General features: G+C 43.2%; 1 protein-coding gene across 1 annotated transcript; it reads right to left on the bottom strand.

The window, feature by feature from the left end:
• Window positions 1-4,007: 4,007 nt before the first annotated feature.
• On the bottom strand, window positions 4,008-18,715 carry TATDN3 (TatD DNase domain containing 3; the record flags this gene model as incomplete). The annotated part of the gene is made up of 8 exons (XM_031552166.1): window positions 4,008-7,313; window positions 13,066-13,203; window positions 13,574-13,654; window positions 14,863-14,975; window positions 15,203-15,258; window positions 15,735-15,844; window positions 16,907-16,969; window positions 18,569-18,715. Coding segments are annotated over 8 exons (1,032 nt in total), but the record flags the coding sequence as incomplete, so codon positions are not given.
• Window position 18,716: the final 1 nt, after the last annotated feature.

The following is an 18,716-nucleotide window of genomic DNA, read 5'->3' on the forward strand; positions in this document are numbered from 1 at the left end:
CGGCAGCGGCGGCCTCAGCCTCGCTCCGCCGGCGCTCACCGTCCTGCCAAGTCAGCGCTCCGCCACCGAGCTGAAAGCAACCTCGGCCACCCGGCGCGGGCAATGGAAGCCAAGGGAGGGCGGGGCGGGGCGGGAGGCGGTGCTGCGCGGAGCCGGGCGCGGCTGCCTCCAACTGCGGGCGTTCTCCGCGCAGTTAGCTGCTCCACCGCCAGGTGTGGGCTGCTTGCAGAGCACGGCGAGAAGGTGCTGTTTCTGTATCGACGCCCGCCGCCTTTCTGGATAGAACGGTCCCTGCTTATTCCTGGTGCTGAGTCGCATTCTGAGCGGTGTTCCTTGCCGACAGGCTGCCCTTGTATTCTCTATTTACAACCTTTTAGCATGACCCTCGGAAGTCTTTCAGTGCAGACGATGGGGAAGCATATGGAGACAGAAATGATGTAAATAATCCCCATAATGTCCCCGAGGGAGCAGCAGCATAATGTCATTCCCATAAGCTCTTTCTCAGTTTACGCACCCTGTGCCTCAGGGCCAGGTGGCTGCAGGTCTGTTGGTAGCCCTCCCATCAGGTACACTGCAGGCTGCATCCGCTGCTGCCCCGCCACAGACAGCTCCAAGGAAACGGCCAGTGCTCCCCTCAGCCCATAGGTTTGTCTCTTTGCAGCTGCGGTGCGAAGGAATGCGCTGATGGGTTAAGATGCAGAGGGCAAAGATGAAGGCCTGACTGGAAGCAAAAGATGCCCAGGATTGGCACTAGGGAATGTGCCTCTACCCTGGTCTTTCACTGCATCAAGTGCCATGGGCAAAGCATTCCTTGTTTCCACCCAATCTCTGCAGTTTGATGTGACGTACCCCCCAGAAATCAGGCTGTGTGGCTCACGTGCAGCATGTGTAGGCCGTCATTTGTCACCTCAGTAAGTGATATTCCCTACAACTTTGCCCGGTATGTGTTTGTGTAGGAATGGTATCTGGCAACCCCACCATGATTTATAATTCTGCTGCTCTGGACAATGTGCCATTATAAAAATGGATTGTTCTCCAAAGAGCATTAGGAAAATACCAAAATATTTAAGTTTGTTACTGGCTTCTGTGGGAAATTATTTTGCGTGTGCTCAGCAAATAACATACTGCAAATTGTTGGTGCATATGTTTGAGCCTAATCAGATTTGTGTATGAGTGGTAGACGGGCTTAGCCACCAGCCTTAATTTTCCTCGCTAATTATGATTTGGTATTTTAGTTAACATCAGGTGATCTATTTAAGCCACAGTTCCTGATCTAATTTAGAGCATGAATAATACTATGAACACATTCTTCAAAATTGTAACTTGGATATATTTGCTTTCCCTGAGCACTTACCTAAGACACAATAGTGATGACTGCAGGCACTGTAGATTTTTAGAGACTACAGGAAGCAAATCTTGAATTCACAGATCACAGATAAGCAAGCTGCTTTTTTTTGCAATTAAGCTATCTACATCAGATTCAGGCTCTCTTTGCCTCCTTCACTTGGAATGCCTCCTTGGAATGCCAAGAAAAAACATGATCTAGCTGTACTTCTCTTGCATCAGACCAGGTGCTGGGTAAATTCATTTATTATGGCTGACTTCAGAGTTTAAGTGCTACTTGCTGCAGAAGCACAGCTTTGTTAAAAATAGGACTTTGTTTTGGTTCCTCTTCTTCTTAGATATCAAAGAACAGAAGAGTCTGCTTTCACTTTAGGTGTGTCAGTGTAACATGTCAGTAAATGTGCTGAAAAAATATCTTGAGGCCACATGTTGATACTTCCAACACTATCTGTTTGTGGTCACTGGAGCCCAGCTGTCTACACTGCTCCACTTCTAGAGCAGTTCTTATCACAGAGTTGGCCTGGGATAGTCACTGTTCAGTATTTAGGATGAGCTGGGAGCTCTTCCATCCCTCCAGCTCATTCAGACATAGGAGAATTTCACTCTGTAGTAGGCCTTGCAGCTGAGGAAAGGACCACAATTTTTTGGGAACATAGGTATAGTTCTTGTCTTTCCAAAGAAGATGTAAACAGTGATCTGATTTCATTTAACTTTTTTTTTCCATTGTTTTTAGATGACCTTGCAGTTCATCCAATGATAACATTTACCCCTACAGACATAGGAAATGAGGCTTTGTTCTTCTCTCATTCTTCTTTTTCCTACTGTTACACTACTGACTGTGCAGCAGGCAGAGTTAGTGCTGGCGGGCTCTGAGTAAGGTTCAAGTTCAACCTGTTCTAGAGTTGCAGATGCATCTGAGCTTTGACTTTCACGGCAGACAGACAGTATCGTCTTTGCATCACAACACACAAAGCTTCATTTGCTTTCAGCACAGGAATCTCTCACACAGATGAAATAACTGAACATCTTTCTCAAAATGATGTCTGAGGCAGTGAGAAAAGCACCTGGTTGCAATGGACGTAACAAGGCAGTGCAGATGCTTGGTATGAGGGAGAAGAGGCACAACCTGGCTTGCACCTCAGAGGATATGTTGCCCTCAAAGCAGTGGAGGTCAACAGGAGACTTTAGGGAAGATCCTAAACCTGGCAGAAGAATGAGCACCTGGATGAAAGTTAGCTCCCAGAAGGAAATAAAGTGGATTTTTTCCAGAAAGAAGTAAGTTTCTTCATAACTCATCAACTTGAAGTTAAGTATATCACTGCCATAGCTACACTGGTGTTAGTAAAGTAAAACCAGGCTGACTTTGAAGTGGTAAAGTCAATGCAATTTAATCTCCGGGACATGTGATTTATCTCCAGAAGTACCTTTCTAAACAGGAAAGGAAAAGACAGAGTAAATTAACAGCAGTAGGAAAAATCTTTGATACTTGCATACTAACTTTTTACACTGCTGTATTTCATAGGCTTCACAACCATTACTTCTGATTTACATCTGTTTGCATGAGAAGCAGGGCCAAGAATGTTGTTGAACAGCAGGAGAAAATTCTCCTCTGAGAAACAGCCACTGGAGGAGCTCACTTAAAATGTGCATCCTTGGAGTTCTATGTTTCACGGATAATTTATGAAGCAAAAAACAGAAGACTGGTGTCAAGGTCTGCAGGACAAATTTAGCTTAGAACTGTTGCTAACCTTTTCCAATCTAGCCTCTCATCCAAAATCTGATCCTGTTACTGTAATATTGAAAAAGTGATGTATTTTCATAATGATTTCCAAACTTAAATTTTATCTTTCAGATAATGCCATCTGTGGATGAAACATCGTTCAGAAGGTGCCTTTTTATTTCAGTTCGGAGCATATAACAAAATAAAGTCAGCTATATAGTACTGCTTTCAAGGTATAATTAGCTTCCACTAACTTCCTAACTAGCTTCCTCCTAGTCACATTCTTCCAAACCTCACAACAGTATCTAAACCTTCACCTAGAAATCCACAAGTATTTGTATCTTGGTGAAACTTGAGCCTAAGGGTAGGAATCTGAAATGAACATTTCATTGGCACTGGCACAGTAGAATGTTGCCAAAACAACATTTCTTCAAAAATAAAATTGGAATTTTCCAATATTTTGTGTGCACCTGGCACAGAATTCAGATTTCCAGGATTTTCTGTTTGTAATGTTTCAAACCGTGTCAGTCTTTACTGTCAAGAATTTAAATGTTGTTTTACAAAGCACTCAACTCCCAGTTACGCTGATCTCAGTGCAGGGACAATCTCCATTGAAGAAATGCACTGTGTACTTGTCTTTACACAAAAATAATAATAATAATAAAAATCTAACAGCAGCTTAAGAAAGTGAATTCAGAACAAAAGATCTGAAGTTCCAACTGAGCTGGAAATGAGCTATTTTAGCAAGGTATCAAACAAACCTCTGTAAGCTGGACTTGAAATAAAGTGGTCAAAGAGTTGCATGTTTAAATTTCTTCATTGAAAGCTGTTAAGAGAATACAGGGAAAATGTAAACATCCTCTTCCTCCTATGCAGTCCTCATTCCAGCAATATTCGCAACATAAAGCCTTAATCTCTCTCACAGAATGGGCATCTGCAATACAAAGCACTTAACTGAAGTTTGCTCGTAGATTAACTCCAGGTGCTCGTTTGGGCAACTTAATTTTGGAGCATAATTGCCCATAGCAGGAATGTTTGTCTGTGTCCTGTACACAAATTTTTTATACTGGCAGGCACACAGAAATATACTCTTACTTAAGCATCAGAGGAAAGTTCTCAATTTTGAAACATGGGGAGTGGTAAGTGAGCAGGGTACTCTTCTGTAAATAATATTAGAAATTAACATTCTGAGATATCTCCATCCACACAAAAGATGGAGAAAGGTACATCTGGTGCTTCTGCTGTGCTGCCATCTGGTTTTCCTTTTGTAGTCAGCTGTCAGTCTGTTATATATAACAGAATTTTTCTCCTGAGTTTCCAAGCAAAGCAAGTGGGGAAAAAATATTACATACACAGAATTTGTGTTTAAAATAGATAGATAGATAGATAGATAGACAGACAGACAGATAGATAGACAGACAGACAGACAGACACATAGATAAAAAGTGAACAAATCCAGTAGGTAAAATGTGTTGGGTTCTTATTCAGCATGGATAAGAGCTTCTTCACCTATCACAAAAAGTGTACCCTCCATCTGAATCCTTTATAAACAGTAAACAACAACAAAGTGCCCACGTTCACAACAATTAATAAAAATCACGAGATGCAGAGGGTTGCCTTTAAGGAACATTCTCATTTTCAACAAGTACTCATTCATCCAAACAGTGGTTAAATTTTGAGAAGAGCCTCAAAGCATTTTTTGTTGTTACTGCACTAACTCTTCCCCTAATACTCTGTTCTCTGCAGCAACACACAATGGCAGACAGTCTCAATCTCAAGTTCTCTTGTGAGAGAGATCAAATGACATCAGCCTCAGTTAGCAAAGGACTGTGGGACAGAAGTGATTAGAAAAGCCACGTTAACATTAAGAAAAAATTGCCACGTGTCTGACAGCTTTGGTAGGATGTTGAACAACTGGCCAATGAAAGCATCATTCAAAGGAATAAGGATAAACATCACCTTCACTTCTAGGAGGTCTCAGATAACTTGAGAGCTGCAGCAATTTATTGTAGTACACTTGTGAAAAAACACCACAACGGGACTTCAGTTTCACGACTCTCTTTTACTACCTGCTTCATCGCAACCACATGCACACTCTTTAAAAACTAGATGGAAGAGAAATGTGGATTTGGATCTACTAAGAGCCAAGTATGGAAATGTACTTGTATTATAAAGACAGATTGCTCACCCGATCTTGAGAAATGTTGTTACTCTTACTACAGAGGAAACCCAAATATTTACTAACAGCTTGAAGTTCCCAATTTCTCTCTGAAGAAGTTATCAGCAGGAAGAGAGCCATGTTTCTTAACGGCCTACATCTATTCCATAGGGAAGATGTTGGCTGACCTCAGCATAACTAAAAATCAGAGGGATTTTTTTTGTGTAGACTTGAATTAAAAAGAAACAATGCCTGCCCAGGCCCCTGGCTGTGATAGCACATTATGGAAAATGCAATAACATTCCTGCAGCCTACATCACTTGAACAGGAACTCAGCCATCCAGACACCAAAAGGGACTTTTTCTGCTCCTTTGTTGGGAAAGCACTGCAAGCATTCTTCAAAGACCCCTTCAGACAGCTCTCTTTATAGTACACCCAGCAAGATTCAGACTGTTTCAGATTAGCCGCAAAGCCAGAACATCTCAGGGAAAGTTCTCCTCCCTTTTACTGTGGGGGAGATCATTTGGTGTTCTCCAAGGTGTCGATGAACGCATTCGCTGGCATGCTTTACTGAAGCAGCTATCACATAATCTCAGCCTGAAAGCTGACATGCTGATTTAAAAATTATTTATCTTTCCAAATCCTTGTGACTCTTCTCATACGAAATAACAAGACCAGGCCAGTAAAAAAGAAAACATTGTGTTACATTACACTAAGGCTTTTCAGTGCATTAGGTTTAGAGAGAACACAGGAAGAGAGTTTTAAACGAGCCTAAGTAAGGGGACTGATCTACCTGACTGAACCTATTTGTTTGGACCAAGGGAAGCACTCACTGTTTGGATCCATTCTCCTACATGGAATCTGTTTAATTAATTTCTGGTGCTACTAAGAAAACAAAACAAGGCAGAATAGCACATGACAAGGTCAATCTCACTACAGAAATCAATATAGCAACATTCAAAACAGGAACCAGATCTGCCAGAGTGGCATTCAGACTGTTTAAGCTTCTGGAGATAATCCAGTGAACTGCAAATACAGGCTAAACAGAGCATTTATGTTCCTTAAGACCTCAGACGGTACAAATGGCTGGCAGCTTTTAGAAACTCTAGGAGAGGAATGAAGAGGAAATAACTTCGGTCCTGAGAATAACTTTTGATTGCTTACTTCTCTTCACAGGCAGTAAGAACTTGGGCCCCTTGGAGCTATGCACAGGACAAAAGCTGTGTTGGATGTCAGCAAGCAGACTCACAGAGCTCATGAAAGACCATAGGTTACTTGAACACACTGGTGAAAGAACACCCTGGTCAGCCCCAGCTGGGCTGGTGGCTTGGGTACACTATGCTCAGCAACATCCCCAGATGCCTGCTCACTGTCACCTCCTTTTCTTCCTCACTGCACAGTCAGTAACTCTCATGGTAGTGCAGTTTTTCCCAGGGTAAATGTATGGGTGCTAGAAGCAGCAGTATTTCAGTGAGTAGCAGCGAAGTGAAGAAGTTCAGCCTCTCATTTCAAAGCACTTAAAAACAGCCTGTGGAAGGCTCAGCTCCAAGCTGCTACATGAGGCCTTGATCAAATCCCAGCATCTCATTTTAACTCCAAAGGGAAACAGGTCTGCAGCAAGCACTGACATCACTGATACTTTCCATGGCATGTAAGTCACCCTTGCTCACCCACAGCCTCCCCATCAATCACTTCTCCTTCTGCATTGATTCAGATATTGGAGAACGATAGCGGGAAGATAAAGCAAAAGGCCAAGCCTAATGCAATCTAATTATAGTGTGCTGAAACAGCTTCCAGGAACTCTGCAAGGACAGATAGCCTGATCGTGCCTTGTAATGGCTGGAAGAAAAGTAAAGATAACAGCCAAGTAGGTCCCATTCCAGAAAAGTAGTAAAGGTTTTGCACATTGTGATTACATTGGTACCAGACCAAAACCAAGCAGCACCACCAGCCCAGCACTGAAGAGCTTCCTGAGCACAGAGCCACATGTTCAGGCAGAGATGCAGGCACCAGTCTGTCAGCAGAGGCATAGTTACAAGACATCTCGGTGATCAGTTCCAAAGTTGTGCCTAAGTCTGCATCCTGCACACACTGCAAAATAAAACGAGGAGCAATACTGACCTTCCCCCTCAAGGGAAGCAATCATTTGCTGGCTGAATGAGAACACGCATTTTTGCTCAATGCAAACCCATGCCTTCAAAAAGCAGAGTGTCTCACTGAGCAAGTTCATTGTTCTTACCTGAATTACTTAATTACTCCAGGAGAAAAGCACTATCCTGCAGTGATTTCCCAGATGGAACATGGACAGCTGTACCTTTCCACAGATCCTGATCTCTATTTTTTTTTTAACACTTTTAGCAGCATAAGTCATATCAGAAGTCAGGTGTAAAGGTATTTTCACATCTCCCCTTATACTGACTCACTCCTAATGCTATTCTGATCAGGCTCCTAAGATTGGATGGCTATTATCCAGCCCTACTTTTGCAGCTGTTATGCTAGGTCCAAAGGGTATACACGTAATAGCTGGCAGTAACCTGTATGAGGACACCTCAATCACAAACCACCCTCTCTCCATCACTCAGAGCGGCTTTATGGCCAGATCACGTGGACAGCACATGGCAAAGCGACTGTGAGCTCTGATTTTCTACAAATTTATTTTCTGCTGGTCACCACAGGCCAGATGCTACTTCCTTCTTGCTCCTATTTGCACCTGTCTGAAGTTTAAGAGAATCTTTGGAAATGCTGTACTAGATTTTGTTTGTTTTTATTGTTAGTGCTCTGGGCACCTGTGTAGGTATAGCTGTGACCTCTCCCCACGTGTATGAACTGCACACAGCATGCTTATTTACAGTAACACAGTCACGTATAAAAACAAGAGAAATTTGATCTTGGTGTTCCTCAGGTTCATATTTATGAAATCAAACTTTTTGTTGGTGGTGGTAACTGGTGTTTTTTTCCTAAATACTGACCACTGGGTAGAGAACTGCTATCTACAACAGAAAAAGGGCTTTCAAACAGATACAGATCTTTCTTACAACAATCTGTTTCCAAAGGTTTGTCAGTCTACACAAAAATAACACAACTAAGCTATGGGTGTTAATGCACTAAGAGATCTACACAAGAACAAGATTTGTACCTCTCTCTCATCCTCCCTCCTCCATTCTAAGTCACCTATCGAGGGCTGAAAGCTGGAGTCCAGATGGGGTTTTCTAAGAACAAGTAGCCCAGAGGCATGCTGGCTGGTACAGCTATGCATTAGAAGATCACTGGCAAAGTCCCATAGAGAGAAAGCAGCCCTCTATCTTTTCTCTCCACTTGCTTCAATGAGGACCTTTCCTCTGCTGTGTCATGCAGCTTGGGACAAAACTGGGATTATCACATGTATAAACCCTGAGCGGTACCATCAGATAAGTATAACCTGGTTACCAGCAAGAGGACAGTACAGGTACTAATGAAAAACAGTTAAGAACCATAACATGGGATCTCCATAGGGAGACAGGATGGAAAGCCTGTGAGGTACCTTACATCCAATCTGAGATGTGCTGGCTAATTGTCCTTCTTAAATCTCTTAGTGGATCATCGTTTATGCAGTAAAATACTTCAACGCTTGCTTTGGCTTATTGTGTGTGTGAACATATGTGAACCTGTGTTTTGTGCAGATGCCTCATCCCCGATTCTGAACATCCTGATACAAGGAGCCTCTTTGGATAAAGTTCCACATATATACACAGATTGGTACTGGATGTTTTCAGAGGGTACTGACATCCACCTGTGCAGGTTACATGGTGCTAGCACAAAGCTCAGCTTCCACTCGGAGCTCCCCAGGCAGGAACAGTGACCCCAGAACAGAAGGGGAGTTATCCAGGGGTGCTTTGATGGGAGCTCCCCACATGGTGCTCCAGTTAACTTCTTCCCACTGTGCTCTGTTTGTTCGCTTCCTTCTTCTTTGTTGTGTGTCCAGAAAGACTCTGAGCTCAAAAGTGCTCTCTCTGTGTTTTTATAGCAACAAGCCTGGGCCAACTGAAACTTCAAAGCCTCCCCTTCCAGCAGCGCACATCACAAGGACAGCCCTTCCTGCCAGATAACCCCCAGCCCTCTAGTTTCCCAGCCATGGCAGTATAGTGCAAGGAGGTCTGGTCCCACAGGGTAGTACCACAGCAGGGATGAGGGAAATGCGTGGGGAGCTGGGAATGAAGCAGCTGGGAGTGGGGGGGACTGCAGGGCTGTGATGGGAGCATCACAGGGCACACACAGGAGAGTGGGACTGCCATGATGTGGAGGTCCCAAGTCCCTTGGAAAGAAAATGTCTGTGCTACTTGTGCAGTGTGTTCTCTTCTGTTAACACAGAGACAGCCCAGCTGCGGCTGGGCTGATAAGAAGCCAAGCATCAGCTTTAACTACTCAGAACGCACAGTCCTGGCATAGCCAAAATAAACCCAAGATCCTAACATGCCCTCCTAACATTAACGGAGACAAAACCCAAGTGTAACCCATCGCAGTGCCACAAGGAACAGCTTTGGACAGAGTGGGCTGCATGTCCTAGTGCCTCAGTGTTTTTTTCTCTCCACCATTATTTTTCACAGCTTCATGACTCACAGCATTACAGGGCACAAAAGATGGCTAGCGCTCAGGGCAGGAAGGGAGATCTCATGTCCATGGAAAACCAGTCTTGGGGCACAAAGGGAGGGATAACCACCTGCTGGAAAGGAAAGCACTGAGACAATGAGGTGCTGTGGCAGCCTGTAACTTTTCTTTGATCCCAATTGTGTCTTTTTTAATTCCATATAGAAAGCAAAGAGAAGGACAACAAACCTTTCTGCTATGCCAGTAACTTTCTTAAATTCATTTTCCTGCTCTGTAATGAAAACAAAGGCCCCAGTCAGCATTAATGAAAAAAAAAAAAAACAAACAAAAGCAGAAGCTCATTAGTGATAAAACTTGCATTTCCAGCCAATTATTTACTGTTTCTGCTTCTAAAGAGCCTATCTATGCATTGCATAGGAGCCAGCTGAAAGCACCTCCACCAAACGCCTTTGGTCAATTTGTTCAAACTCTTATCACAATGAGTAAAAGGATAACACATCTTATCTGCTTGGCCTTAATGTCACCTTCTCACTTGTTCCCACGTTAGAATCTTGAAAAACTACTTAGCCTCACAGCTTACCCCAGTATTTGGCAGAAGCAGGCCTTCAAAGGAAGCTTCAGAAGGGCTCTGCGAGGTTGCTGCACTTGCAGCCCTCCAGAAACAAACCACAAGCTCACTCTGTGGAAAGTACATTCACATAACTATCACCCTGCATCCCCCTCATGACGTGTATCTTGTACCGAGCGATGCATCCACTGTAATCCTGTACACATGGGAGTTCCTCATGCCCATCTGTGTGCTGTCTTTTAACTTGGAAAGCACCAAGTGACACGGGGCTTTTCTTCCAGCAGGAGCTATACTCACCAGAGCTGCACCAAAGACTGAGCACTGAGTAGCCAATGAGGCATCCTGAAGGCACTATTTTTTACAAAAAAATCACAAACCTTTCTTCATTTTTCTATCACTCCTCATAGAGCCTGCAAGACAGACAAGAAAAGCCATACTACCAGGTCTGCTGTTGGGAGTATCCAAGGGGAAAATGATGGTTGAGGGTAGAGCTCAAAGACTGACTATTCTTCATCTTGCTGCCAACATCAGGAGCCACTGGGCAGCTCATTTAATATTTCTGTGGCCTGCTTTTCACAGACACAAAGCTGGAGACACCCAAGCACTGCTCTTCTGGAGTGCTGTGAGAGCTCACTGGGGCTGCTACTGGCCCAGCAAGCTAAAGGCATGACAGAACAGGAAAGCTGCATCTCCACAGGTTCTGAGCTTTCTCTCTTGTTTCCTCTCAGGATTCCTGAAAGCTCAACTTGATACCCAGCTGAACTTGGATTGAATCTGTCCCTCAGCACACTCCTGGCTACTCCAGTGCCCCATGCTACACAGGAAGGGGACAGGACTCATCCCGACAACCACACTGGCTGCACTAGCGTTCAGCACACATGTGCTTGACCTCCTTGCCACACACAGAAAAGTTGATCTTCTGTGCAAAGAAACAAGCTTATTTCCAGAGCCTGCTGCCCTCAGTGCCAGCTGCAGGTGCAGGACTAGCAAAGCCAACCAAATAGCACCCCAGAGCTGGTACAGCTTCTCGTTCTTCTCCATACATGTTTGCATTCCCATGCTTCACAGTCAAAATGAAGCACATGTAAGGTAGCCTGTTATCACCTGCTTAGCATCTCCTGTGACAATATAATCATTAATATCATATAATTTAAGACTATTGCACACCTGTTCCCTAGCACCACCTGGAGGTAAACTGCATCATTCACTAATTCAGTGGAACTGGTGCGTGTAGATCCAGGATAACAAATGGCCCTAACTATTCTGGGTCAAAGCTTCAGGAGACTCAAGCTGTGCTGATCTGCGTGCACACTGTAACATAGGCTAATTCTTCACGTTTTGTTGTGTGCTGCAAGACTGCTTAGAAACAAATATTTAAATTTGATAAAGTAATTCTGCGTAGACAGCAGAATACTACAGTGTGGGTATGCCTTATATCACAAGGTTTTGCTCCCATTTCTATTTTACTGGACAGCTGACACTTTCTCCATCTTAATCCTCAAAACAGCAAATAAAAACCTGTAAGGCAGAAGTATTCAGTTCTAAGCTATTTACTGCTAGCAACCTCATATGCCAATCAAGACAATATTATCTCTCCTCCTCTTCCAACCCACAGAAAGGCAGACATCTGATGAATTCAGAATAGGGCATTACAATCCATTTTCCAAAGGGGCATTCAGGAAGATGCTTAAGCAAGAAGACAGGAAGAAGCCTAACCTGGAAAATCATGTGTGCCCAATCTTAAAGCCAAATACTCTTGCTCCTGGATTTTCTACCAAAAGTGGTCATGGACTGAAAACTAATAAGTCCCTATTTTCTTCACTAAGCCACCAACAACCCCCAGGGAGACAAGGCCTGTACCTCCCTACTTGGCCCTCAGAACAAGTGTCATTTCTAATTCACCTCTTCACTGTTTAAGTCAACAGATTTCTGCTCAGTATTTCAGCACATTTCAGTTCCTACAAGGTACTGTGAGACAACATAATATCCAGTTTTTAGAACACTGGCAATCAGAGAGGGACTTGTCTGCCGTGGATTCTGTTAAGATCTCAGAACATTGAATTTGTTACCCTCTCACATTCCCTGTCTCCTGATACTGGGCAGACAGAAGAGTAGGCCTGCAGATAAGACCAAATCCAAAGTTCTTCCTTTGAGAGCTATTCAAAAAATAATAAAAGCACACCCCTCTCAAAATAACCAAGATCTGAACGCCTGTTAAGTTACTATATGCGAGGAAAAGGAGGGGGAAAGTAGAAGGACTGCCATTCTTTCCCTCCAGCTGCATATCAAAAAGAATTGAAGCTGCTACATCTGCCCTGCTCGGAGCCCTGTCTGACTGACACACAGCACATCCTTCCTTCTGGGGTTTTCAAGCAGGTCCTAGTGGAGCTAACATAACACACACGTGGGGCCACAGACAAGTGACTTCCAGTCAGTAGAATGAAGAACAACGTATCTTTATCACACTTAAAAGCCAATAATGTTGTACACAGAAGACCTCTGACGAACTCAGTATATTCATTGTAATTTGTATCTGTACAACACTGTGCTCACTTCTTGACCTCTCTGATAGCAAAACTCCTCTTAAGGCCAAGATGTGTGTTGGTTTTATTTATTACATCATAACATCATTTCAACATTACATATTACATCATTACATCATTTCAACAACATCAGTTTCTAAGTCTATACCTGAAGAAAGTTCCGAAGTTTGGGGAATACTTTCAGTGCATTCTGTGTCGTCACTTCTATAACTTCTTCAACTGGAATTCCTTTAATTTTAGCAATATATTCTGCAGCAATGTAAACATTTTTTGGTTCATTTCTCACCTGGATTAAAAAAAAAACAAAAATCAAACAGACCAAATAACAGATCCCTCCAGATGGCAAGTGCTTCAGATTCACTTCCTGACACACCTTCAGTTACACTGTGCCTATGTATGGTACAGAAATTACAGATATCTATTGTCGTTGAATCATTTTCCCCTTTAAACCTTTCTGGAATTTCTTTTTCTTTCCCAGCTTCAGGCTGGAAAATTACCTCCATAGCTATTTCTCTGAACTGTACGTTTCAAAATTTCTACCTGGCAATCTTCATCCCTTGTCACGCCTACACTCCTCTTCTCTTCCATGCTAGCAACTAACACCCACAAGGCGTCATTGTGGATATACAAACATAGAAATCCCCCCCATCATTTACCTGTTTTTCAGGCCCCAAAGCAGGAGAGTCGGTTTCCAAGCATATATTTTCCAGAGGTAACACTTTCACAAGTTTCTGCTTCTTGAAGACAATAAAGAGAACTATCAAATGTTTTATGCACTTAGACTTGTGGGAAAAAAATAGAAGATATAAAGATAAGCTCTGCATTTAAAAGCAATGTTCAAAGACTCTGATGCCACTGTCATTATACTATCAGCAAATTCAGAATGGCAGCAAGAATACCAGGAACTGCCCAAGATGTCTCTTTAAAAAAGGATTATCCCATTTTTTGAGACTCTAAACATCTGAAGCACTTTTACCTGAATACTGGATCCTTTATTACTTTATCAAATTATGTGATTATATTGCACAGAATTAGATTGCCAATGCAGTTTTAGTCTACCACTTTTCTGTATATACAGCATTTTAATATCTTTTTCCCCTTTCTGCTTTTACCACTCAGCTCCAGTCTGCTCTCCTTTCTGCAGCTTCCTGCCCACATCCCCAGCCATATCCACCCTCACAACCTTCCCACTTGACTGATGCCTTTTCTTGTCGTACATTTTCTGAGCTTATCACAGAAAATGATGGTGCAGGATGGAAACGGACTGCTGACTAACCTGAGAAGTCAGCATAGTTTGCAGCAGCCCACAGTAGAAACAGAAGCAGCATTTCACTGAGTTGAGGGCTGAAACTGGCCAGTGCTGATCTTACACACTGTAGCTGATGCTTTGAGCAGCATGCCATGGAATAATCAGCATTTTTCAAAGACCTGTAACTTAGCCAATTGTAAGGGGATTTCCTTTTGATCAAAAAGTGCCATAGCACTGAGATAGAAACTAGTCCTTTTCCATGTGTCATCTCCCTACTCTAAAACATTACAGGATCAAAAATTTCCAAAGAAAAGTTCATCAGAACACAATAAAATGAGGGGAAAAAAATGCTCATTTTCTTAATGATTGCTTCTCATGAATAGCTGAATTGTTTTAGCCAAAATTTCTGCCCCAAACGTCCATCTATGGCAGAAGTCCCAGACAGAAACATAACCAAAGTAAAAAGGCAATTTTAACTGAAAGCGGGATCTTCTATCAAAAAGCATCAGGTGACTATAATCATACATCTGTGATAGTCTTTTATACTATATAGACTTAATGAAAAACAACCAAAGAACCAAGCACTCCTTTGAGCTGCACCGTAAAAATGTAGTTACGTTTGCCAACACGTTAAGCTGCCAACTATCACCTGTAGTCCCCAAGCACCAAGCAGGAGTGATCCCCTTCAAATGTTACCTGATCACTCCTTATAATGGAAGGAGGAATGGAGAAGAAGTATCCAGCTTTCACCCCTTCCATGGCTACAGATGGCTTCCCATCAAATGCGTGAAGCAACACCTTTGAAGCACCTTGGAGAAAAGAAACAAACCAATTTATTAGCAGCGTTTACAGCATGTTCACAACATCAGCTTCAAACTGGACCTCGACTCCACCAAAAAGTGAATGCAGAATCTCTGCACTGCTCTTCACAAGTTTCTTGGGCACAAAATGATAGGAAAGCATTATAAAACTGAAGAAATTCTACGAAATTCTGTTGGCAAAAAATAAGGAGGGAAAAAATGCATTAGAAACATACCTTGCTCCTTTAAGAGATTAATGGTTGGTCTTCCAGCTGAGCGGGAGTGAACATTTCTGCAAAGGAAAGAGAGAGAGCCCTGGCATTAGGAAATTAAGCAACAGTATTTGTTTTTCAATAAACATAAATCACAGAATCACAGAATCGTAGGGGTTGAAGGGACACTTGTAGGTCATCTACTCCAGTTCCCTGCTAAAGCAGGCTCTCTAGAGTAGGCTGTAATGAACCTATCGCATGTTGGGAAGAAAACAATCTGTGTTAGCACTTTTACCAGGAAAAAGTCTAGAGATGTGTATTTAAATCATTTTAGCCACGGTGAATATTTAGCAACAACACTGTGAAGACAGGCTAGAGAAGAACTCCACTGTATTCATGGGCAAAATTCAGTAATTACATCTCAAGCTGGAGATTGTCAGGACACTAATACTAGTTTAAGCCATGTAAGTTTGGGAGGCTCTTAGTAATTATAAATCCTGGGAACAGTAACAGAGGTTACTGAGATCCGGAAAACTCTCCTGTTAGTAAAACTTACAAAGGCAAATCCAGTTTTCTTGCTAACTCAACCTGCTTGATCAGAACCTGTCTTTGTCCTTCCTTCTGTTCATCTGTGCTGGCGAATCTGGGAGTGAAATCTAATCCAACCTATGGTACAAGAACAAAAATGAGAAAGGTCTGATGCTTGACTAAATCACAATAGCCTAGAGAGAAAAAGAAAAAAAAAGTTTCAAACCTATAAGGTATTCCGAAACATATTTATGAAAGATGGCAATTAAAAAGACTGTAGCCACACTGTAGCTTAATTCAGAAAGGAATTCATTCTCAAGGCTTTCAATTATGAAAGCATTTGAGGGCAGCGACTGTATTTAGCATTTTAATCTGTAAGCAGTTTTCTGAGTTTTTATATACTATTAAATATTATTTCAGATAAAATCTCAAAGCTGGATCTCCAATCTAAGTTGAATTTCCGACTTGAACCTGTAACTTAGTCCTATCTCTAGCAAAAAATTACCCATTAATTTTATATATTTTTTTATCTAAATACATTCAAACAGAATTTAAACTTAGTCAAATAAGCCGAATTTACTGTTATACAAACCAAAAACCTGGTTAAAGTACAGGAACAAAACAGAATTACAGAACATCCTGAGTTGGAAGGGACCCCACAAGGATCAATTCCAAGTTCAACTCCTGGCTCCACACACGACACGTTTAGCCAAGTTCTCTCAACAATTGCAATTCTCCAGCAAGTGCAGAATCAGCCACAAACCCCTCTGCTACCAATATACCAAAGGGACAGACTCTACCCTAAAGTTCTCAAGCTTCGGTTTGTTTACAAGGAAATATAATATAATAGACATTGTGTGGATAGAGACAGACAAGGGATCACAAGAAAAAGGGACTTATGTAAGTCACCAAGGCATGCTGAAACCAGAGGTTGGCCTGACTGTGTTGCAGAAGGGAAAAAGGACCTGAACAAGGGTAACTATTTCCTAATAACAATATAACGAAGGAAAACAGGGATTTGGGCAAATCTATGAAGGAGAGTACATTAAGAGAACTATTAATTAGATGTGGGTTTTTTTTCAGACCGCCAGCAATATTTATCACAAATACAAAGCCAAGCATTCACTAAGATTTTGTAACTCTGGTGGCAGATGCTGCCAAAGCCAAATACATTTGAACCCATTTTGGAATTCTACTTACTTCTCCAATTGCCACCAACTTATCTTTGTAGAGTTCTATAAGTGGCAATGCTGCATCCAGATCCTGCAAGAACAAAAGCAATCCTCACTGACCTTGAGGTGGAAGCTTTATAAATGCAAAGTTGTGATTAATTTGGATTTCCTGGCCACAGGGGCACACTGTTGGCTCACAGCCTACCTGTTGACCCCCAGGTCCTTATCTGCAGAGCTGCTTTCCAGCAGGTCAGCCTCTAACCTGTACTGATGCATACAGTTATTCCCCCGTAGGCACAGGACCCTACACTTGCACTTGTTGAACCTCATCAGGTTTCCCTCTACCCTACTCTCTAGCATGCCCAGGTCTTGCTGAGCAGCTGCACAGCTTTCTGCTGTGTCAGTCACTTCTCCCAGCTTTGTACTATCAGCCCTTCCCTTCACTTCTCTTAAATTTTGTACCTTAAACTTGCTATTACTGGAAGTTGAGCCATCAGCGGTATTTCAAAGACCTGCAGGATTTTCCTGCTTTACTCAAAGACCCCTCCTTTCAAGGTGAACTTTCCATAGGACCAGAAGTAGTAAAAAGCCCACAGTCTGGTCATGTTACGTGGCCGCAGGCAGTTCTCCAAGCTCCCCAGGCTAAGGGCAAAAACTGGTATTCACCCAGTCCCACGCTAACAAAGGGCCATCTGCAAACAAGACGCATTCTGTTCACTGTAAGCAAACTGTTCACTTGGGATTTTTAGAACTGCTTTCCAGCAGCATCACTACGGGGGCCAGATGGCTCTCAGTGCTGCTGAAGTCACACAGGCAGATGCTATGCTGGAGGTCCTGGGGTTTGGTCTGCTGCGTCCTCCACTTTACAGAAACATAACTAACTGGAAATCAGGCAGACCAGGGCAGCCCCCTGCATCTCCAGCGCAGCCATAGCATAGAATCACAGAATTGTTTGAGTTGGAAAGGACTCTCAAAGGTCATCCAGTCCTTTTTTACATCCCATCTCAATACAAAACTCCTCTCTTTTAGTTTAAAACCAAGCCCCCCTGTCCTAACACAACAGACCCTAATAAAGAGTCTGTACCCTTCTTTCTTACAGCCCCCCTCTAGATACTGAAAAGCTGCTGTCAAGTCTCCTTGGAGCCTTCTCTTCTCTGTTCTGAAGAGCCCCAGCTCTCTCAGCCCGTTCTTGTATGAGAGGTATTACATTCCTTGAATAATTCTTGTGGCCCTTCTCTGGATGCACTCCAACAGGTCCACGTCTGTCCTGTACTGAGGACTCTACACGTGGACACAGCACTCTAGGTGAGGTCTCACCAGTGCAGAGCAGAGGGGCAGGATCACCTCCCTCACACTGCTGGCTGTGCTTCTTTGGTGCAGCCCAGGACCCGGCTGGCTTTCCAGGCTGTGAGGGTGCATTGCCGGCTCCTGTCCAGCTTGCCATCTGCTAGTGTTCCGAGGTCCTTTTTGGCAGGGTTGTGCTCCACTCTTACACCCCCCAGCTTGTACTGATAGTGGGGGTTGTGATGACCCAGGTACAAGATCTTACAACTTGGATTTGCTGAACCTCACAAGATTCTCCTGTGCCCCCTGCTCAGCCTATCTAGGTCTCTGTACGGCATCCTGTCCCTCAGACATGTCCACATAGCAGCACATCACAGCTGCACCAGACTACCCGCCGCTAATTTACCTTTAAAGTAACACTGCGTTGCTCTTCTGGAGAAACCTCCTGCACGGGGTGAACGCCCAGACACGGCAGTACGAACCCCGGGAACCTAGAACAGAGCGCCGGGCCGAGCCAGTTTGAGGTGGGACAGAAGGCCGAGCAGAGAGGCGGG

Source organism: Meleagris gallopavo, chromosome 2, assembly GCF_000146605.3.
Source record: "Meleagris gallopavo isolate NT-WF06-2002-E0010 breed Aviagen turkey brand Nicholas breeding stock chromosome 2, Turkey_5.1, whole genome shotgun sequence".
In the NCBI taxonomy this organism is placed as follows: Eukaryota; Metazoa; Chordata; class Aves; order Galliformes; family Phasianidae; genus Meleagris; species Meleagris gallopavo.